General features: G+C 41.9%; 1 protein-coding gene across 1 annotated transcript in view; it reads right to left on the bottom strand.

Annotated features, from left to right (window-relative positions):
- Positions 1 to 1,183: 1,183 nt before the first annotated feature.
- SLC25A19 (solute carrier family 25 member 19) overlaps positions 1,184 to 23,579 on the bottom strand; it is a 40,659-nt gene continuing 18,263 nt past the window's right edge. The window contains exons 3-7 of the mRNA XM_040331810.1: positions 21,455 to 21,610; positions 17,912 to 18,082; positions 13,184 to 13,367; positions 11,119 to 11,249; positions 1,184 to 3,103 (exon numbers count right to left, since the gene is read on the bottom strand). Of these exons, the coding sequence (XP_040187744.1) occupies positions 2,903 to 3,103; positions 11,119 to 11,249; positions 13,184 to 13,367; positions 17,912 to 18,082; positions 21,455 to 21,610 (843 nt within the window). The 3' untranslated portion in view covers positions 1,184 to 2,902. The remainder of the gene's footprint in view (positions 3,104 to 11,118; positions 11,250 to 13,183; positions 13,368 to 17,911; positions 18,083 to 21,454; positions 21,611 to 23,579) is intronic.

Here is a 23,579-nt window from a genome sequence, read left to right as displayed (position 1 = left end):
ATGCAGACCTAGAAAAGGACTTACATTCAACAAAGATAAAACAGTGCATAAAATAAAAAAGTACAACAAAGCAAAACCAGGAGGTAGCTGGATCGCGTAGTACTCACCATCCATCCACAAACCAACACAGCAAACTTTGTTCTTCAAACACATCAACAGGAAACCTTGTAACGTCAAAAATAGGTTTGTTTTCTTTGTAAAAAATTAGTTAAAATGAAAGCATCTTCAGCCATATTAGCCAGCAGCTGCAATGGATCTTAAGCTAACCATCCACTATACAATCAGATTGTATTTCTGTACATCTACCAGCAATTATGTAGTGTGTTATTTCATACAAATTGAATGATTGGTTTAGGGTTGTCCTCATATTATATTGTTTTGGTAACTCTAAAGTAGACTGTATAGTGATTGTATAGTGTATGACTGGCGTTAGGACCAACAGATAACACTTCAGTATAAGGATTTAAGGTAAAAGTCATCATCATTTTCCTACGTGTAAAGGCTGCATTTATAATGCCTGTTGATTAAGTATTAAAGTGATTCTAAAGGCAGATGTTTTTTTTCTTTTTACCTTAATGTATTCTTCTGGGTGCAGCTCCCACCCAGCCCCCCTATATCCATCTCTATCCAGCAATGTGCATGGCAGCAGCGGCTTTCCCTGGTGTCTCTTCCTGCACTGGCTCACACAGCAATGGGAGCAGATAGCTCCTGCTGCTACCAATCCCAGCCAGTGAGCCAGTTAGGAGAGTTTGGCCTGGACCACGCCACATTGTGTGTGTGACTAGACAATATCCATTCACAGGACCATGGCTCAGGAGCAAGCCTGCTTCTAAAGCAAGATGCTTGCTTTTGGGGGACTTGGGGAGGATAGCCAGAAGCACTGGTGGGGAACCCAAAAAGAAAAGGATCAGGGCTGCTCTGTGCAAGACCATGTCCCTCATTCCAAAACCCATTCATAATAAACAATGAACACCAGGCAAACCACTATATATACACACAGATAACATACAGTACATATACGTTAATGGTCTCATTGACCTCACTTTTCTCCCTTGCATTTTAGCTATAGTTTGCCCACTGGCTTCATGTGATTGGACAGTGGGGAGCAACAGTATACAGATTAGGTATTCCAGGAGATATATTGAGGCACTTGAAACGGTTTTAAGAAAAATACACTGAATGATTTTATAATTAGTAAATAAATAGATTAAACGTTTTTTTTTTTTTAAAACCAACATACATGCCACAGACACTCATCGTCAATGGAATGGATCCCCATTTACTATTCAAGTTTTACTAAAGCAGTTGTAAACCATGTACGTTGCAAAAAACAAACAAACTGCAAGGCAATGGCATAATGTGCTAGTATGCATTGCATATTAGCACATCATGAAATACTCAATTTGGAACGAAGGCCGCCAGCGCTGTAATGTCCCCGCTGAGTGCCCTGTCTTTCTTCCGGGTTAGCGCACTCCAGCTATGTAATTGTCTGACGTCACATGCGCATGGGTGCCCTCAGTTCCGGCACCAAGCTCTGTCCAAGTCCTAGCAAGGTATTCCGGACCTTCAGAGAACATGCGCCAGTGATGTCGTTGGCTGCATGCAGGGTAAATATATCCTAAATGGTGCACGTTAAGGAGATATTCATTTGAGCTACAGGTCATTATAGGCTTACTTGTAGGTAAAAATAACCAAGCAGGGTTTAAAACAAGTTCGAAATCCACCAAGCAATTTGCCCCGCTAATGGAGCTAAAGCTGGCCACAGATGTTTGTAACCAAGTTGATCAATTAATCAACTTCGGTACAACCAGCCTGTCAGCATTTACATGCGATTGTGGCTAGCGGCTATTATAGCCAATAGCAGTAATGATCAATGTGTTCTCTCAGTGGGGACCCCCGCCCAGAGAACACTGTGTTGATGGGGGAATCAAGTGATTTTCTTTCCTACAACCCGTGGCTGCAGGAAAGAAAATCACTCCATCTATGGCCAGCTTAAGTTGTAGGGAAAAAAAGCTAGGGTAAGTGGGGTGGGGGGTGGAGTTCCTGTTTATGTGCTTTTGGTTTATATTGAGGCTGCAGCATAAACAGTATAGGGGTAATTTAACGCACATGCCAATATTTTGCACTAGCCGCAATTCGTGGGACTTTACGTTTTATAGTTAGTGGGACATTACAAGAAAAACAGAGGGGGTGATAAAGTCTAATTAATGTTGTCACGATATGTTTTCTAATACACCTCTTGGGGCATATGAACACTGGCCCTAAAAATTAGCACCATGGAAAATGAATGTAATTCTGCCAGTCAGATTCTGTGTCCTCTTTACTAGTTTTCATAAAGGAGTGCTATCTGTGCAATCGGTTCCATTATTATGATCTCTTATGAATTGATTTCCAACACCTCTGTGTTTAAGAGTCCATATGTATGAGCTGCAACATGGGGCATCTGGAGACTTCCAAACACCCTCTTTGTGCACAATGAACTGGCAGCATCACAGCACCCCTTTCTGTCAATAGTAATAGAGATTTGAAATGTGGGCACTTCCGCAATTTCTTAAATTGTTTGTTACAGACTATATTTACAGTCCTATCAATGTTTACATTGTGCATTGGATGAAACAGACTTCTATCAATCAATATCTGTAAGGATATCAGGCAGCCTGGATAAAATGTTCAACCATACCTAATATAGAGCAACCATGGGCTGATGCAAGTGCTGTATGTCTGGATCTGACAAATGGTCAAATTCCTGCATGGTCAAAACTGTAAAAAAATAGGCTTTCCAACTCAACTGCTGAATTGGGACAGCCAGTGAAATCTTAGATAAATCAACTCTCACAGAGAGATAAGAACATGGGTGGTACTGCACTTGTAGTTCCTCTGCAATAGATCAGATTTTACAGATTCATTTTTCCACCTTCTGACTTTCTCTGGTTTCCTTCAGACCCCACAACATGCTGCAGAACATCTCATAGCAGAAGAAGGTGAGTCCAGTTGAAACAGCAGCTTTGAGCAGACTTGGGGACAATCCTTTGAAGAAACCTCTTAAGCCTTCTTCCATGTATATACGACATACACAGTCTCTGAGACCCCGGTATGTTCTGACCTGTTGGAATAATTAAAGGAACACTAAAGGTTTGTTTTTTATTAGATCAATTGATTGCTGTATGCTAGAGCATTTAAATATCACTTACCTAGTTTTTCCTTTTGACCTCCAAAATACAGTAATCCAGGTTTGAAAATGCCATTTCCTGTCTCTCCTCTTCTTGCTTTCCACCAGCATCTGAGCCGTTTTGCATGGTGGAAAGCAGAATGTTATCACCCCCTTCCTATGACTACAGCCCTGCGTGAAGATGCTCTCTTATCCCTCACAGGCATGGAGGCTAAGCCTAATGGGAACTGTAGTTCCCATTAGGCCGTGATGTAGCAAGAATGAATGCGCACCGCAAACCAGGAAGTCAGTGAGAATAATGATTCAGGAGTGACGGAGGTGAATAAAACGGCTCGATTTCAAAAGGTATCAAACTAGTTATAATGCAAAACATTACTTTTTACTTTATCAGCTACTGTCAGACTTTAATTTAAGAGGAAAATATTTTTGTCTTTACAACTTCTTTAAGTCAGAAGAATAGTATTCATAGGCGGTCGAGCAAGTCTAATAACTGAACAAAGCTGACAGAGACATTGGTATCCTTTACTATATATATATATATATATATATATATATATATATATATATATATATATATATATATATATATATATATAGAGGCTTGCTTAGGAAAAACAGGAAACAAGCATTCATGAAAAGATAGTAAGAGGACATTACAGGGAAAAGGGCCTTTATTTAGAGAAAAGAACCCGACTTTCTAATTTATCAGAAGCAAGATAGCTAATGTGGTCTCATGGGACGTACTTTGTTCACCAATATGCCATGACAAACCATAAGTAGATTAGTTCCAATCATGTAATGCAGGGCTTGACAAATTTGCTTTGAATCTAGGAGCCAGCTAAAAAAATTAGGAGCCAGAACGACAAAACCTCTTATGTAGCCTTATGACACCCTAGAGAATAAAATAGCGGTAGTTCCAATTTTTTCATATCACACGAAAGGTCTAGGAAACACAAAATCAGTTAAAACACACATCAAGTTTGTTTTAGGGAGCACAAAATTTGCCAATTTTTTGGTAAACTATAAATGCCACGGTTGCACCAAGTAAATAGAAACCGAACATGTCAAACCTTAATTTTGCGTGCGCTCGTGAAAATGGTGACAAACTTCAGTATCCTATATTTTCCATAGGCAACGCTTTAAAAGCCTCCAGTAGGTCATCAGTTTAGCGTTATGATGGAAGTCTGGTGCTGGAATTATTGCTCTCGCTTGGGCATACGCGGCAATATGAAACATGTGTATCACAATCAACGTTTTCAGGCGCATGCGCTTACATAAGTGCATATACAAGGGGGTGGGGCATTTTATGTGCAACGGTTAATGTGTGGAAGGATTCAAAAAGGCAGTGCAACTACATGTCCCAAGCGTCTGGAATTGTGCATCCCTGCACCTGGTGCCAAAAGTGAATGGGCTGGCAAAAGTCCAAGCGCCAGGACGCAACTTCTAGATGCCATGGCGACATGGGATTTTTCAAGCCGTGATGTAATGTGTTGCTGGAGATTAGTATAGTTAGGGAATTGTGTGTAGATTAATCAACAGATCTACTATCAGACATTCTCACACAGGGGTTAGGCAGGCCATACACAATTCGAATCTCAGCCAGTTCAGCAGGAACCAGCCAAGATTCAAATTGTATATGGGCAGGCTTAATGAACCAAGTTGATTGATCAACTTGGGTACAGCTAGCATTCCGGGTCTTACCTACGATTATTGCTAGCAGGGACTTTAGCCACTAGCATGAATCACTGTCTTCTCCCCATGGGATAGCTTCCCCCACCCTTCCGCCAGGAGAAGACAATGGCCTGGCAGGAGAGATTCCTGCATCAAAACTGTATGTATTGAGGATGGTATTGAGTGATTACAGGAAAGAAATTTGCTCTGTGTGTCACCGGCTTTAGGCAGAGCTATCTGAAGGCCAGCAATGCTGGCACAGGACTTTCCATTTGGCAAGCTGCAGCATCACATGACATAAAAAAACAGTATTAAAAAATGGCTGGTCACAGCCATGTGAAACCAGTGTGGAACTCACAGCCAGATTCAAACTTCAAATTTTGTAATATATACAGCATACAGTAGGCATAATCGTAGCATGCGGTTATAATTTCAACCAGGGCAATATCTCCCGCTTTACCCCACTTCTTAATCTCTTTCCTTTAATGCTTATTGAAATAAAAATTTCTGTCAAAAACCATCATCCTCTGGAAAACCAGAAGGGCAGTGATCACATACTTCCCCACACTCAAAGACAAGGGTTCCTAGATGAACAGACAAGTAGCAGGGATGCCTCAGAGGGTGGGTGAAGATGGAGACGGGCTTTCAAGAGAAGCAGTCAATTTTCCCTGAATGTCCCAAAAAAAGCAGTGATCCAACAGGAAATTATGACATTTGTGGGCAATTTCTGTGCACCAACAGGATGTGCCTATGAAAAAGGAAACCATGCTTGTTTTTTGCCAGTTTTGAAAAATCATTGCTGGCTGCAGAGCATTATGTATTCTATAGAGAGAGCAGTGGCGGCTGGTGCAAACAAACCAACCCCCTCCCCCGGTTGGTCCGTCAGTCAAAATCCAATCCTGGATTAGGGAAGGCGGTGCCACTAAACGGAGTGGCCGTCACAGAGAGAGTCATGGTCGTCATTCAGGCTGGACTTCCCCTCTTTATTGCCTTTACATGGGATGTAAAGGATTAGTAGTTTATGGGAGGCTGAAAACATTGCGGAGTCCAGTTAACAGGAAATGACATGCACACTGTATTCCTGGCAAGGCCAGAGTGCATTTTCTGTACTTGCCAAAAGTAAAAACTAAAGCAGCCACCACATCTAAAGACTGGTAGATATCCTTTAGCCCCTGTTCACACCAATGTGGATTTAAAAATCGCACTGCAAATTCAAAGCTGCAGATCAGTGTGATTTAGATGTGCGATTTCATTGCAGCCTGCAACTTCATTTAATAGAAGTCAATGCAATTCGCAACGAAATCACAAAAAAGTAGTGCAAGTATCTTTTTCAAAGTCGCTGCGACTTGAGTCGAAGCGATTTTAATGGTTCTATTGCCGCAAATAGGGTGCGACTTGTCATGCGATTTTGAACTGTCAAATTGCATTGGTGTGCATAGCTTAAAGCAGGTTATGGTCAGTCATACAAAATGAAAAAATATAGGCAAGCAGCTAATTAACCACTTAAAGGAGTTGTAAAGGAAAACATTTTTTTTGCTGAAATGACTGTTTACAGGGTATAGAGACATAATAGTTAACGGATTCCTTTTAAAAATGATTAAAAATAGATAAAAATCAATCATATAATGTGCCTGCAGTTTCTAGTTTTGTTTTTGCATGTTGTTTCCTGCCACTGAGCTGTACAGAGCCACAGAGCCAATACAGGGCAGTAATAGTTTGGAAAACGAAACTGATTGGTGCTGAGGGGTTTTAGACACACAGTAATCACACCTCCTTGATTAGTGACCACAGAGAGAAAGCTCCTAGTACTGTGGTTATCAGGAAACAGACAACCAGGAAGTGTGGAGATCAGAGAAGAATTACAGCAACTTGAGAGCAAAAACGAACAATGAGGACATGAAAACAGCACTGCATTAAGGTAAAGGAAGCTATTAAGATAAAAAAAAAAAATCCTTTACAAACCCTTTAAAAGGACCCGCTCATGTATATATACTTCAGCACTTTAAAGATGGATATCTCGGTAACGGCAGCAGCTGCTGCCACAACCAAGATATCCATCTTTTCAGTGAGCGGTCCTGTAAACGATAATGGTGGTCTCTGTGGCAGATTCGCCGGCGAGATCACCATTATCAGTGGCGGGAGCGGGGCCTCCCCTCCCGCCGTCGGTATCGGCGGAGGCAATCTGGTCCTTTTCTTAGCTGGGTATAGAGACGAGTGAGGGGAAGATTGCCCCCACCCTTCTCCATACCATAGCAGGGCAGAAGCGACGTCAAAACGTCACTTCCACCCATACGTCTTAAAAGACAATTTTTTTTGTTGTCATTATTTCTTTTTATTGCATTTTAGTTTAAATATGAGATCTGAGGTCTTAGTGACCCCAGATCTCATATTTAAGAGGACCTGTCATGCTTTTTTCGATTACAAGGGATGTTTACATTCCTTGTAATAGGAATAAAAGTGACCCATTTTTTTTCTTTTTAAAACCATGTAAAAATAAATAAAATCAAGTAAAATAAATAAGAAAACCCCCAAAAAATGTTTTAACACACCCCATCCCGACGAGCTCACGCGCAGAAGCGAACGCATACGTGAGTAGCGCCCGCATATGAAAACGCTGTTCAAACCACACAAGTGAGGTATCGCCGCAATCGCTAGAGTGAGAGCAATAATTCTAGCCCTAGACCACCTCTGTAACTCAAAAGATGCAACCTATAGAATTTTTTAAACGTCGCCTATAGAGACTTTTAAGGGTAAAAGTTTGACGCCATCCCACGAGCGGGCGCAATTTTGAAGCGCGACATATTGGGTATCAATTTACTTGGCGTAACATTATCTTTCACAATATAAAAAAAAATGGGCTAACTTTAATATTGTCTTATTTTTTTATTCAAAACAGTGATTTTTTCAAAGAGGGACAGATTTGATGAAGTGAACATGCGTAAGGGGCGACCATTTTGCCTGACAATCTTTGAACCATTAAAATTTGGTCTAAGTGTGTTCGTTTCGAGCACTAATACACTACCCATCACAAATTCCCTTGCCTTTGTGGCTGTGTGTGGTGAAGAGATGAGTGTGGACGTGTAATTTGGATATACCGTATTTATCGGCGTATAACGCACACCTTCACTTTAGGAGGGAAGTTTCAGGGGAAAAAAATGTAAATAAAAAAACTGTGAAACAAAATAAGGGTCATTGCCCATCAATGCAGCCTAATCAGTGCCCATCTGCAGCCTCGCCATTGCCATGAATGCAGCCTAATCGATGTCCATCTGCAGCCTCGGAGGGAAGAGGGGGGGGGGGGCGGGATGAGCACCAACAGATTACATACAGGAGAATCTCCTGTTTACACAGCAGCCACTTTAATACAATTTCTCCCGCCTCCTATGATAGACAGAGGAGTCGTCCAATGGCAGCCCAGGAGACGGGACTTCCTATTACAGATGTTGCTGAGTAAGTATACAGTTGCTGTATGTAATTTGACAGCACTCGTTCCCCCTCTCCCTGTCCCCTCCGAGGCAGCGTCGATAAATACAGTATATATCCATATTACCAGGGGGGCCACATTAAACTGGAACGGGGGCCGCAATTGGCCCCCGGGCTGGACTTTGGACATGCCTGCTCTAGGGTGTTAGAAAAAAAAAACAATATATAATGTTTGGGGGTTCGAAGTAATTTTCTATAAAAAAAAAATAACTTTTTTAAACTTGTAAACACTGAGTCTGAAAAACAGGCAAGGTCCTTAACCACTTAAGCCCCGGACCAATATGCAGCCTAAAGACCCAAGGTGTTTTTACAGTTCGGGACTGCGTCGCTTTAACAGACAATTGCGCGGTCGTGCGACGTGGCTCCCAAACAAAATTGGCGTCCTTTTTTCCCCACAAATAGAGCTTTCTTTTGGTGGTATTTGATCACATCTGCGGTTTTTAGTTTTTGCGCTATAAACAAAAATAGAGCGACAATTTTGAAAAAAAAAGCAATATTTTTTACTTTTTGCTGTAATAAATATCCCCCAAAAACATATATAAAAACATTTTTTTTCCTCAGTTTAGGCCGATACGTATTCTTCTACCTATTTTTAGTAAAAAAAAAATCGCAATAAGCGTTTATCGATTGGTTTGCGCAAAATTTATAGTGTTTACAAAATAGGGGATAGTTTTATTGCATTTTTATTTTTTATTTATTTTTTACTACTAATGGCGGCGATCAGCAATTTTTTTCGTGACTGCGACATTATGGCGGACACTTCGGACAATTTTGACACATTTTTGGGACCATTGTCATTTTCACAGCAAAAAATGCATTTAAATTGCATTCTTTATTGTGAAAATGACAGTTGCAGTTTGGGAGTTAACCACAGGTGGCGCTGTAGGAGTTAGGGTGCACCTAGTATGTGTTTACAACTGTTTGGGGGTGTGGCTGTAGGAATGACGTCATCGATCGTGTCTTCCCTATAAAGGGAATGACGCGATCGATGCGCCGCCATAGTGAAGGACGGGGAAGCCGTGTTTACACACGGCTCTCCTCGTTCTTCAGCTCCGGGGAGCGATCGCGACGGAGCGGCTATAAACAAATAGCCGCGCCGTGGTCCCGGATCGCTCCCCGAGCGGACCCGACCTCCGCATGTAGCGGGGGGGGTCCCGATCGGACCCCCCACCCGCTAATAGGCGAGGACGTACGTGTACGCCCATGTGCCTGTACGTGCCATATTGTGGACGTATATGTACATGCGGGGGTCGGGAAGTGGTTAAGTGGTTAACAATTATTAAGCCTAACCTTCAGGCAAGCAACTAAACAACTGAAAAATAAATCTGTGAATTGTTTTACTCCACTGTCTCTCACTCACCCCTTCCAGACAACATAGGCAGGTCAAAGGCCTGCTCCAGCCTTTGCCTGAATAGTGAAGAAACAAGCTAATTGATGAAGTCATCCCTGTGCTCTATCATCCCACCAACAAGCACTCTGTGTAAACACCTGACAGCACTTTCCTATACTCTTCATACTACCACTGCACAATAGCTGTTAGAAATATTAGAATGGTGTTAATATGTAAAAATACATTTGAAGTTGAAATCTAGTTATATAAAACAATCTATACCTTTAGTGAGCCAACTTACCCCTACCCGCTGTGCAGAGGGATGCCCTGTCCTCTTCCTACTTCCCTTCTGGTGCTGTGGGAGTTAACAGATTTGGATCTTCTGTGAACCCACCCACTTTAAAAAAAAAAAAAATGTAATTGCTTTCATTGACTGTAAAGCCCTGTACACACGAACGGATATCTGATGGAATCTAATCTGATGGATTTTTTCATCAGATATCCGATGAAGTGGACTTTCATCAGTCTTGCCTACACACCGGTTAAAAATTCGATCACGTCCAACGCGGTGACGTAAAACACTACGACGTGCTGAGAAAAATGAAGTTCAATGCTTCCGAGCATGCGTCGACTTGATTCTGAGTATGCGTGGATTTTTGACCGATGGACTTCCCCACAGAGGATCGTTTTTTTTTTAATGGTTTTTTTAACCATAAGAAAAATTTAAAAAACATGTTCTATTTTTTTTCACCGATGGTTAAAAAACCGATGGGGGCCCACAGACGATCGGTTCATCCAATGAAAACAGTCCATCGGTCCATTTTCATCAGACAAACCGATCGTGTGTACAGGGCTGTGACTGGGGGAAGAATCTGATGAGCAACCAGATTTTCTCTCTCATTCACAGATTGTGTTACAGGAAATGAAAAAATCTTTCTCAATAGAGGAAAAAGAGAGGAGGGGGGCGAGTTCTGGTCGGGAACTATTTCAAAGCAGTTTCACTGAAGACCCAAAGCTAATAACCCCAGCAGTGCTGGAAGTTCAGAGACAGGAAGAGGACAGGGCATTCTTGCAAGATTTCTACAAAATCCAGCTGCAGGCACAATGTGGTACGTCCTTCATTACAGGCAAGTTAAATCATTAAAACTATAGAGCAGTGATGGTGAACCTTGGCACTCCAGATGTTTTGGAACTACATTTCCCATGATGCTCATGCACTCTGCAGTGTAGTTGAGCCTCATGGGAAATGTAGTTCCAAAACATCTGGGGTGCCAAGGTTCACCATCACTGCTATAGAGAATGGCTTTAACTATTTGTTCATGAATACATTCTGTAACAGGATTAAATGTGCGCCTTTTGTATTCGCTCATAGCTTTGCCTTAATTCTTTTAATGTATTTGTATATTTTGCTCAATGGCACATGCAAGGCATCCCCATCCCTAGCCCAAGAAGTAGAAGTTCTTACCTCTCCAAATGCTGCTCTTGCCTGCTCAAAGCCCCCAACCTGGAGCCTTTTTTTAAGCAGATCCAGCGGATAAGTGGCTGTTTTACTAATCACTCCAGCCCCACTACCACAAAGGAGGTTCTTCAAGTTACCTGTTTAAAGAATATAAGTAAAAAAGTAATCATTTATATGTGTAGTAGAAAATATAAAAGTTGATAAAAAAGACCATTTGAACAGTAACAGAGGAAATTTAATTACGTTAACATTCCTTAAAAGTAGATGTCCACCCTAACACTAAAATCCCACCATCTATAGAACAACAGCGATCTAACACTAACCTATCTAGCCCTGTAAAGAAAAAAAAAAATCAGTATACCTACCTTTTTTGCAGCCGATCCGACCCAATCCTACGCTGAGCTGTCATCTGCGCCTTCGCTGTGGAGGTGGGTGCAGAGCACCTATCCGACAACGAAAGCCCCATAGTACGGTAAGTCTATGGGTGACGTCACATCCCATTCATTTCACAGCTGTTGTCCTCTGCAGAGCTTCCGCCGCTGAAGATCGGATCGGCTTCATAAAATTACTGTAGATGCAGGGATTTTAGTTTTAGGGTGGATTCACACTTTAAATTAATAATCCACTACTTTCAACATCTTTTGTAATACATAGCCTCTCTTTGTCTGCCGTTCTGCCGTGTAACAGGTTATATGAAGATAATATAGAGTCAGATTTCACATACTTAAATGTTTTTCATATTTCCCTAAAATCAAGCTTTAAAAGCAACCGGTGCTGAAATCAGAAGACAAGGAATTACCGACAAATTAACATGTTAGTTGGATTGAAGAACCTTCCAGTACTTGTTCCCCTATAGTTTTGTTTTTTATCACCTGCATATATATTTTTTCATATCAAGGTTTTCCTTTTTACTATATTGAAAAACACATATTTGATATCAGCACCATCCTATAACCGAAATGGGTGCATATATTATACACACACACCTTAATTATCCACTTCAGGTCCGGAAGATTTTTACCCCCCTTCATGAACAGGCCATCTTTTGCGATATGGCACTGCATTATTTTAACGGACAATTGCGCGGTCATGCAACGATGTACTCAAATAAAATTTAGGTCCTTTTCCCCACAAATAGAGCTTTCTTTTGGTGGCATTTGATGACCTCTGCGGTTTTAATTTTTTGCGCCAATAACAAAAAGTAGAGCAACAATTTTGAAAAAACAACAACAATATGTTTTACTTTCTGCTATAAAACATATCCAATAAAAAAATTGAAACAAAAATCGAATTTCTTCATAAATTTAGGCCAATTTGTATTCTGCTACATGTTTTTGTAAAACAAAAACCCAATAAGTGTATATTGATTGGTTTGTACAAAAGTTATAGCGTCTACAAACTATGGGATATTTTTACTAGTAATGGTGGCGATCAGCAACTTATAGCGAGACTGCGATAATTGTGGTGGACAGTTGGACACTAAGTGACACTTTTTGAGGACCAGTGACACTAGTACAGTGGTGAGTGCTAAAAATATGCAGTCACTGTACTAATGATACTGGCTGGGAAGGGGTTAACATCAGGGGTGATAAAAGGGTTAAACGTGTGCCTAGCTAGTTTATTGCGGGAGGTGCTTTTACTAGGGGGAGACATGGGTCCTTGTCCCTGCTTTGCAGAAAAACAGGAACCATGCCTTCCCTACTGACAGTTATCTTCCTTGTTTACATAGGGAGACCACCGTTCTGCCTCTGTGCTGAATGATCAGTGGGTGTCATGGACATCAAGTCCGCAGTACCCACGGATCAGTTCCTGCTGTGTATAAATCAGAGCGGTTCACCGGCGGTGCGCATGCGTATTCCACACCTGGAAGTGTCAGATCACATACTAGGTATGTGATCCGGTGCAGCAGTGCCACCTTATAAGTAGTTTATAGGGAAGGCAAGTGGTTGTACCGTATATTCATACCACACACACACAATTTACTTGCCCATAAGATTCCTAAATAATTACTGTAACTAGTTGTGGGAAAGAATAGAGGATGACATGTGAACATGCAGTCAGGTTTCCGTACCTCTTCTATCATGGTCTGGTGGTGAGGGAGCATTCCAAACTCTCTGTAACAGATTATAGGAAGAGAACTGAAGGCCGGCATATGGAAACACTGCTAATAGAGTAGGACTGAGCCCCCGGTAAAATGTGAGAAATCCTTCTGTCTTGAACACAGTGACAATGGCATGGCGGAGTGTTCTATACACCTTGGAAAGAAACAGTAAATTAGAGGTGCTTTGCATTTTATAGAAGATCATTATGTACACAGAACTGTTCTTCCCAAACAAATGTACTGTAAAGAGACAATATTCATAACATATACTATACATCTTTTGTAGTGAGTGAATAACTTATATAGCGCTACAAATGCGAACTAAATCGCTTCAAGGCACTTGCCATCCAATTTCCTTCTATTTAGCCTTCAGAATAGGTGGGTCTTGAGTTTTTTTCTGAAGGCCTGGTGATCCACTTCCGTTAGGATGTTAGTTGGTAATGCGTTCCACAGTCGAGGTCCTTGGACTGCAAATCTTCGTTCTCCTTTGGTCTCGTAGCGGGCTTTGGGGATTTGTAGTAGTTTTTGGTTAGTTGATCGAAGAACGCGATTGGGGTTTTGGTATTTTATTTTCTCACCTAAATATTGGGGGGCGCTTCCGTGTACACATTTGTGCGTCAGGCATAGGGCCTTAAATGTGACTCGGTCCTTTACGGCCAGCCAATGGAGGGATCTCAGGGACGGAGTGATTGATTCCCAGGTTTTTTTTTCCTGTTACCAGTCATGCCGCCGTGTTCTGGATGACTTGGAGATGGGCAATCTGGTATTTTGGGAGTCCGAGGTAGAGGGAATTTGCATAATCTAGTCTAGAGTTAATAATTGTTCCTAAGACTACTGCTGTGTCCTCTTTCGGGATGAAGGGAACGAGTCTTCGTAGCAGACGTAGAAGATGGTGAGATCCGCTAACTACTGATCCTATTTGTGCATCCATTGTCATGTCAGAGTCAAAAATTACTCTGGAGGCTTTTGACTTTGGTGCTAGGGGTAATGGTTTGTCCCAAGATGGGCATCCATGTCATCCTGGCAAGTCTCTTGCATGGAGTAGAAGGAGTTCGGTTTTTGATCCATTGAGTTTGAGGTGACTCTCTGTCATTCAGTTGTCTATCAGAGTGAGGCATTGTTCTAATACGGGGTATTGGTCCTTTTTGTTGCTGATACTAAAATAAAGTTGAGTGTCGTCCGCGTAGGAGTGATAGAGTAGGTCTTGGTTACTGATAATTTTTAGGAGTGGGCAGAGGTAAATGTTGAATAGTACGATCGGGCGATAGGGGTGATCCTTGGGGGACTCCGCATGACACGATACGTGTTTCCGAAGTAATAGGTTCTAGTTTCACTGTCTGGGATCGTTTTTCCAGGAATGATGAAAACCATGATAGATCTGAGTCTGCAACTCTAGCTACTTCTGCGAGGCGAGTAAGCAACAATTTGTGGTCTACTGTGTCAAAGGCAGCACTAAGGTCCAGAAGTATCAGAAGACAAGATTCTCCGTTGTCTGCTGCTTCGAGAGCGTCATCCCATATTTTGAGAAGTGCTGTTTCCATCCCGTGTCCTGGACGGAAAGCCGATTGTAGTGGGTCCAGTAGTTTGTGGGTGTCTAAATGATGTTGTAGTACTACTGCTTTCTCAATAACCTTGGAGAAGACGTTGAGGCCGGTTATAGGTCGACGGTTGTTTGGGTCTTTTTTTTTTTTAGAAGGGGTTTAATTATGCCTTGCTTTAGGCTGCATTCACACCTGAGCGTTTTGTTGCCTGAAGCGCGACGCCCCAAAACGCTAGAGGGGAAAGGATACATTATTCTCTATGGAGATGGTTCACATCTCCACTACAAAACGCCTGACGCCGAACGCCTGAAGCCCAAACAAGTTCTGGACCCTTTTTTGTCGCTCGAATTGAGCGTATTTGGGCGTTTTACATTGGTGACCCTAGACCTGTACAAAATCGCGTTTTTTTTTATTTTTTGCTTAATTGTTTCACTAATTTTTTCAATTTTGTTAATGAAAAAGTCCGATAATTCATTGCAAAAATCTTGTGTTTCATATTTTGGAGCCTTACATTTTACAATTAGTATTTTTTATGCTCAGAGACATTTTGCATTCATCACACATCAGTTAAGGGAAAGTGATCTCATTTGTTCTAACCTGTAGATAGATACTATGTAGGCAGCCTTTGCAAAATGTTTATGAAATAATAGAGGCTTCAATACTTTCTAAGTCACTCAGTGCACGTATTCAGATGGTCTGACTTAATTCTGGCTTGTAAGGTGTGTACTTATTCCAGGGCTGTCTCTCAAAGTACCAAAGTCAGACAACAGGCAACAACTATTTTCAGAAGAAGGTCAGCAATGACATGTCTCTCATTTCAGGATTCCTTTATTAAATTACATTATAGACTCATTGCAGGGGATTTACTAAAAGTAGAGAACACATAATCTGGTGCAGCTGTGCATAGTAACAGGGCCACAAAAAAAACTGCAAATCATGCATTACTGCAATGAATCAGCATCAATATTGGTCTGGGTTATTGCATTAAAAAAAAAAAAAAAAATAAAAAAAAAAAAGATATATGCCTAGGTTAATTTCCCCGCGAGGAAGACCAATGGTGCTCCAAAGCTCAGTGTCTTCCTGGCACTTTAAACAGCATGAGAGTATGAGGTGAAGAGCCGCCAACTCCCAATAAAGGTACTTTATTGATAAAGGGTACAGTGTGCAAGTTACAGCAGCTTACGCGTTTTGGTAAAAACCCTTATTCATAGCCATGTGTTATCCCATGCCTTTCCATGTACTGACAAGGCTTAATTAAAATGAAGATGTCAGTTGAGACAAATCTTCCGGCAAATATACATACAAGGTTATGTTCCTTTTGTAATTGTGATGGTTTTAAATGTGAGCTCTATGCTTATCTGCATGAAGATTTAAGATTAAGAAGTCCTATGCATTTGCAGTAGTTGCAATTACGTGGCCTTGCTGCTCAATCACATTATGATGTATAAAAGTATGACATGGCCAGAGTTTTCCACAAAGTATACTAAAACCTATGTATCATAGAAGGACATTAGTACGCATTGCAGGCCACACTTTAATGTACACAAATTACATTACATCAGGCAAAAAACTCCAATGTGGCCTTATAGATTTGGGTATTGGAGAATCTGGTTATATTTAACTTCAAGCCCGCTCTTCCAACAACCCTTCAGTATTGAACTTACAGTGCCTTGAAAAAGTATTCATACCCCCTTGAAATTTTCCACATTTTGTCATGTTACAATAAAATACATAAATGTATTTTATTGGGATTTTATGTGATAGACCAACACAAAGTGGCACATAATTGTGAAGTGAAAGGAAAATGACAAATGGTTTTCCAAATAAATATGTGAAATGTGTGGCGTGCATCTGTATTCAGTTAATACTTTATAGAATCACCTTTCAAGTCTTTTTGGGGATGTCTCTACCAGCTTTGCACATCTAGACTGACATTTTTGCCCATTCTTCTTTTCAAAATATCCCAAGTTCAGATTGTATATAGAGCGTCTGTGAACAGCAATTTTAAAATCTTGCCACAGATTCTCAAATGGATTTAGGTCTGGACTTTGACTAGGCATTCCAACACATGAATGTGCTTTGATCTAAACCATTCCATTGTAGGTCTGGCTGCATGTTTAGGGTCGTTGTCCCGCTGGAAGGTGAACCTCCGCCCCAGTCTCAAGTCTTTTGTAGACTCCAACAGGTTTTCTTCTAAGATTGTCCTGTATTTGTCTCCATCCATCTTCCAATCAACTCTGACCAGCTTCCCTGTCCCTGCTGAAGAAAAGCATCCCCACAACATGATGCTGCCACCACCATGTTTCACGGTGGGGGAGGTGTGTTCAGAGTGATGTGCAGTATTCGTTTTCTGCCACAAATAGCAATTCGTTTTTAGGACAAAAAGTTTAATTTTGGTCTCATCTGACCAGAGCATCTTCTTCCACACATTTGCCGTTTCCCCCACACGGCTTCTCGCAAACTGGACTTCTTATGGCTTTCTTCTTGTCACTCTCCCATAAAGGGCAGATTTGTGGAGTGCACGACCAATAGTTGTCCTGTGGACAGATTCTCCCACCTGAGCTGTGGATCTCTGCAGCTCCTCCAGAGTTACTATGGGCCTCTTGGCTGCTTCTCTGATTAATGCTCTCCTTGCCCGGCCTGTCAGTTTAGGTGGACGGCCATGTCTTGGTAGGTTTGATGTTGTGCCATACTCTTATCCACCATACTTTCGAATGATGGATAGAACAGTGCTTGGGATATATATATATTTTTTTAACTTAACCTTGCTTTAAACTTCTCCACATCTTTATCCCTGACCTGTTTGGTCACAATTATGTGCCACTTTGTGTTGGTCGATCACATAAAATACATTTATGTTTTTGGTTGCAACATGACAAAATGTTGAAATTTTTAAGGGGTATGAATAATTTTTCAAGTCACTGAATGTGTATCATCAGCTGCGATGAGCAATGCCAATAATTATACTTGAAGCCCAACTCCAAACAAACAGCTATATATAAGGGTGGAATAAATATATGGGAACCGCTTTATCAAAACCGGGTGCAAAAGGTGGAGTTAGCCTTTAACATTCTTTTTTTTTAGTCCAGACCATAAAAATAAAGAAATTATATAAAAACAATCACCATGCATTCCCTTCAAGAAAAGTCCAACTTACCTTGGGTTCCCCCTGAGCAGCGAAGCGTGTCCTCAGTGTGTCCAGGGGTTGTACAGTGAGAGTTGCTGAACAGGCAGCCAGACCTCCACACATAAAGTGAACTGCGGGTGCTCGTGGGTCCAAGGAGGTGGATGTATGAATACCTTCAGTTAGGACTTCAAAACTTACAAACTGTAGGTTGAAGAGACAGGGAGAAAGTTGAACCCCAACACAACAAAACAGACAGACATAAAATAATGGGCAGAACAAAACCTCTATAACCTACTGCGACTGCTAGTACCCACCATGATTCCTGTCTGAAGCTGACAGCAGTGCACTGTGGCAGAATGGCACAGCTGGGCGAAGCGATGTTACCTTACGTCACTTTGCCTTTTGGTCACTAGGGGGGCACGCGCAGCTCGCCGCTGGAGCTAATGCAAGTGCCCGGCAGGCGCGATCACCACCGTGCACCCACGATCACTTGTGACAGAGCGAGAACTGGAATCTGTGTGTGTAGACACACAGATCCCGGTTCTTTCAGGGGAGAGGCGACTGATTGTGTGTTCATACTAAGTATTAACACCGATTGGTCTCCTCCCCCAGTCAGTCCTAATCCACTACAGTTAGAACACAGTGAGGGAACACAGTTAACCCCTTGATTGCCCCCTAGTGTTAACCCCTTCCTTGACAGTGACATTTATACAGCAATCAGTGCATTTTTATAGCACTAATCGCTGTATAATTGTCAATGGTCCCAAAAATGTGTCAAAAGTGTCCGCTGCAATATCGCAGTCCCGAAAAAATTCGCAGATCGCTGCCATTACTAGTAAAAAAATAATAATAATAAAAATTCCATAAATCTATCCTCTATTTGTAGACGCTATAACTTTTGCACAAACCAAACAATATATGCTTATTTAAATTTTTTACCAAAAATATGTAGAATACATATCAGTCTAAACTGAGGAAAAAATTTGCCTTTAACCACTTAAGCCCCGGACCAATATGCTGGCTAAAGACCCAAGGGGTTTTTACAGTTCGGGACTGCGTCGCTTTAACAGACAATTGCGCGGTCGTGTGACGTGGCTCCCAAACAAAAATTGTCGTCCTTTTTTCCCCACAAATAGAGCTTTCTTTTGGTGGTATTTGATCACCTCTGCGGTTTTTATTTTTTGCGCTATAAACAAAAATAGAGCGACAATTTTGAAAAAAATGCAATAATTTTTTACTTTTTGCTGTAATAAATATCCCCCAAAAACATATATAAAATTTTTTTTTTCCTCAGTTTAGGCCGATACGTATTCTTCTACCTATTTTTGGTAAAAAAAAAAATCACAATAATCGTTTATCGGTTGGTTTGCGCAAAATTTATAGCGTTTACAAAATAGGGGATAGTTTTTTTGCATTTTTATTTTTTTTACTAGTAATGGCGGCGATCAGCGATTTTTTTCGTGACTGCGACATTATGGCGGACACTTCAGACAATTTTGACACATTTTTGGGACCATTGTAATTTTCACAGCAAAAAATGCATTTAAATTGCATTGTTTATTGTGAAAATGACAGTTGCAGTTTGGGAGTTAAACACAGGGGGCGCTGTAACATTTAGGGATCACTGTGTATGTGTTTACTAGTGTAGGGGGGTGTGGCTGTAGGACTGACATTATCGATCGAGTCTCCCTAATAAAAGGGATCACTCGATCGATGCGCCGCCACAGTGAAGCACGGGGAAGCCGTGTTTACATACGGCTCTCCCCGTTCTTCAGCTCCGGGGAGCGATCGCGACGGAGCGGCTATAAACAAATAGCCGCGCCGTCGTCCCGGATCGCTCCCCGAGCGGACCCGACCTCCGCATGTACCGGGGGGGGGGTCCCGATCGGACCCCCCACCCACGTCTAGGCAGGCACGTACAGGTACGTGATTGTGCCTGTCCGTGCCATTCTGCCGACGTAAATGTACATGAGGAGGTCGGGAAGTGGTTAAAGAAAAAATGGAGAAGTACAAAATATTGTGTTTTTTTAAAAATTGGTGCCCTTTTTTTATAGCGCAAAAAATAAAAACAGCAGAGATGATCACATACCCCCAAAAGAAAGCTCTATTTGCGGGGGGGGTACATACATTTTCTTTGCGTCCAGCGGTGCATGGCCGCACAATTGTTAGTTAAAGCAATACAGTGTCGTATCGCAAGAAATGGCCAAGTCATTGAGCAGCTAAATCTTCCGGGGCTGAAAAGGTTAAACCCTTTACCCATTTTCATAGTATAGTAAAGGATTGGCCCCACTTGAAAGGGACTTTAACAAGCCTAGCTTCAGCCAAAACTTTTATTTTTATTGTGGGAAGTGGTAGACTCTCTCCCTAACATAGGAGAAAAAACACTTCACAGAGGATCTAAATTGTTGTTGCTGTGTGTGTCCCAATTGGATACATGTCCCTTCACTTAAAGCGGTGGTTCACCCTAATAAATTTTTTTTTTTTTTATAGCATTAAATTAGGCATAGTAGTGCGAGCTACAGTATGCCTGTATTGATTTTTTTAGCCCCGTACTCACTGTGCAATCCTATACAGGCATACCCCGCTTTAAGTACACTCACTTTACATACACTCGCGAGTAAGGACATACCCACGAGTGTATGTAAAGTGCCTTACAAGCACTGTACAGACATTTTGCAGCCACAGTAGAAGGAGCTGAAGCTCAGAGAGCATAGCCTGTCCTGTTCCAGTGTGCCCCTGACACCCCCACTACAGCCCCTGAGACCTTAACTACAGCTCCTAACACCCCCACTACACCCCCTGACCCCCCACTACACCCTATAAGTGAAAAAAGGTATTGTTTCACTTTAAGTACATTTTCGTTTTACATACATGCTCTGGTCCCATTGTGTACTTAAAAGTGGGGTATGCCTGTATAGAAGATTCCGACTCCCCGCGGGGAATGGGCGTTCCTATCAAGAGGGAGGATGATTGACGGCCGGCTATGGCACGTCACGCTTCTCCGGAAACAGCCTAAATAGGACTTGGCGCTTCACGGCGCCTGCGCATAGTCTCTGCGCAGGCGCCGTATAGCGCCGCAAAGAGCAGAGACCTGTTCCGGCTATCTTCGGGGAGCGTGACGTGCCATAGCCGGCCGTCAATCATCCTCCCTCTTGATAGGAACGCCCATTCCCCGCGGGGAGTCGGAATCTTCTATATACGATTGCACAGTGAGTACCGGGCTAAAAAAATCAATACAGGCATACTGTAGCTCGCGCTACTATGCCTAATTTAATGCCAAAATGTTGTTAGTGTGGGTGAACCACCGCTTTAATGTACTTCAGAACCCCTGTCATAGACAAAGAAAGTCAAGGGAAATCTTCCCTTCTCTCACATCCAGCACATTTAGTGAGACATATTTTATGAAATTGTTTTGAATAATAGGAAAGGATAGTGCCTGAGATACTTGATGTTATCCTCAAACACATAAGGGACATCCCAATAATAAAAAGTGCAGCTTGGATGTAAATGCACCCATTCTTTTTATTCCACTGTAGAGAGTCCTAACGAATACAATGAGGTAAGTGAACTCACCTGTACAGCACCATAGGTGACAGAGAGGAGCTGTGCTGGGACATGTCCTTTCCAGAACCCAGGCAAGCCTTCCTCCTTCAGAATCAGTCTGAATGCCTGTACAATACCACTATACTTCCCATGGGCTCCATGACTACTCAGACCCTCAATTTGCAGCTGTGAAATAAAAAAACAGAGAGATCACTATATTCCTTAATGGGGTTTTTTTTGCTATAAAAAACAAAAAAATGCACAAATGAAATTAGTAGTCTTTGTGTCCTGGGAGTTGGGGCAGCCTGACATCTACTTACAGTGCCTTGAAAAAGTATTCATACCCCTTGAAATTTTCCACATTTTGTCATGTTACAACCAAAAACATTAATGTATTTTATTGGGATTTTATGTAATAGACCAACACAAAGTGGCTCATAATTGTGACGTGGAAGGAAAATTATAAATGGTTTTTCAAATGTTTTCAAATACATATGTGTAAAGTATGGCATGCATTTGTATAGCACCCCCTTGAGTCAATACTTTGTAGAACCCCCTTTCACTGCAATTACAGCTGCAAGTCTTTTTGGGGATGTCTCTACCAGCTTTGCACATCTAGAGAGGGACATTTTTGTCCATTCTTCTTTGCAAAATAGCTCAAGCTCTGTCTGATTGGATGGAGAGTGTCTGTGAACAGCAATTTTCATGTCTTGCCACAGATTCTCAATTGTATTTAGATCTGGACTTTGACTGGGCCATTCTAACACATGAATATACTTTGATCTAAACCATTCCATTGTAGCTCTGGCTGTATGTTTAGGGTCATTGTCCTGCTGGAAGGTGAACCTCCGCCCCAGTCTCAAGTCTTTTGCAGACTCCATCAACTCTGACCAGCTTCCCTGTCTCTGCTGAAGAAAAGCATCCCCACAACATGATGCTGCCACCACCATGTTTCACGGTGGGGATGGTGTATTCAGGGTGATGTGCAGTGTTGGTTTTCTGCCACACATAGTGTTTTGCTTTTAGGCCAAAAAGTACAAATTTGGGTTTTATCTGACCAGAGCATCTTCTCCCACATGTTTGCTGTGTCCTCCACACGGCTTCTCACAAACTGCAAATAGGACTTCTTATGTCTTTCTTTCAACAATGGCTTTCTTCTTGCCACTCTTCCATAAAGGCCAGATTTGTGGAGTGCACGACTAATAGTTGTCCTGTGGACAGATTCTCCCACCTGAGCTGTGGATCTCTGCAGCTCCTCCAGAGTTACCATCGGCCTCTTGGCTGCTTCTCTGATTAATGTTCTCCTTGCCCGGCCTGTCAGTTTAGGTGGACGGCCATGTCTTGGTAGGTTTGCAGTTGTGCCATACTCTTTCCATTTTCGGATGATGGGTTGAACAGTGCTCTTTGAGATGTTCAAAGCTTGAGATATCGATTGAAATCAATGGACAGCACCGCATGGTGGTTTGTGGGCAGTTGTAACCCTTTTTTGAAAGCTAGCGGGGGTTTAAAATCGCCCCGCTAGCAGCCGAATAGCGCCGCAAATCCAACGGTAAAGTGCCGCTAAAAACAGTGTGAAAGGGCTCTTAAAATGAATACATGGAGGATTTAAGCTATCAATTCAAAACCAATTTGTGTAAGCGCCTAAATGTGTTTGCAAACTTTAAAGCCTGACTCTGGTCTATAAATCTCCCTGCTTGTTTTTCTCTTTCCTCCGCTACCCCTGAAGACTTTTATTTTTTTAGGCACCTTCATTCTAGTGACATCCCAGGTGCTCTTCATCCCTTTATTTCCTGGCAGTGGACGGGATCCAAAACGATGCAGATTGGTGTGCCGCAAGATGACATGTTATTGCTCTCTGCAGCATATTCCTGTGAGTCCAGAGTAGGAGGCATGCCCTTGACACCCTGGGCTCACAGGAAGTGAGTTTGAGAATGCTGAGCATCATCCAACCCAGAAAACAGCAGCGCTGATTCGACAAACAGGTGTATCTGCTGGGAACAGTGCCAGACAGGAAGCTGGAGCTGCTTTTTTATCCTTAAAGGCTGCTGGAAGATCCACGTTTGTGGATTTTGCCTACGCTGTAATTTCTAGTTGGAATCTAAGAAAAAAAAGTGTGTTGCTTTGGCATGCATCGCCAATGGCACCAGGTTTGGCC

This window comes from Rana temporaria, chromosome 12 (assembly GCF_905171775.1).
Source record: "Rana temporaria chromosome 12, aRanTem1.1, whole genome shotgun sequence".
NCBI lineage: Eukaryota > Metazoa > Chordata > Amphibia > Anura > Ranidae > Rana > Rana temporaria.
Note: the sequence above shows the minus strand (reverse complement) of the source record. Positions and strands in the feature narration are given on the sequence as shown.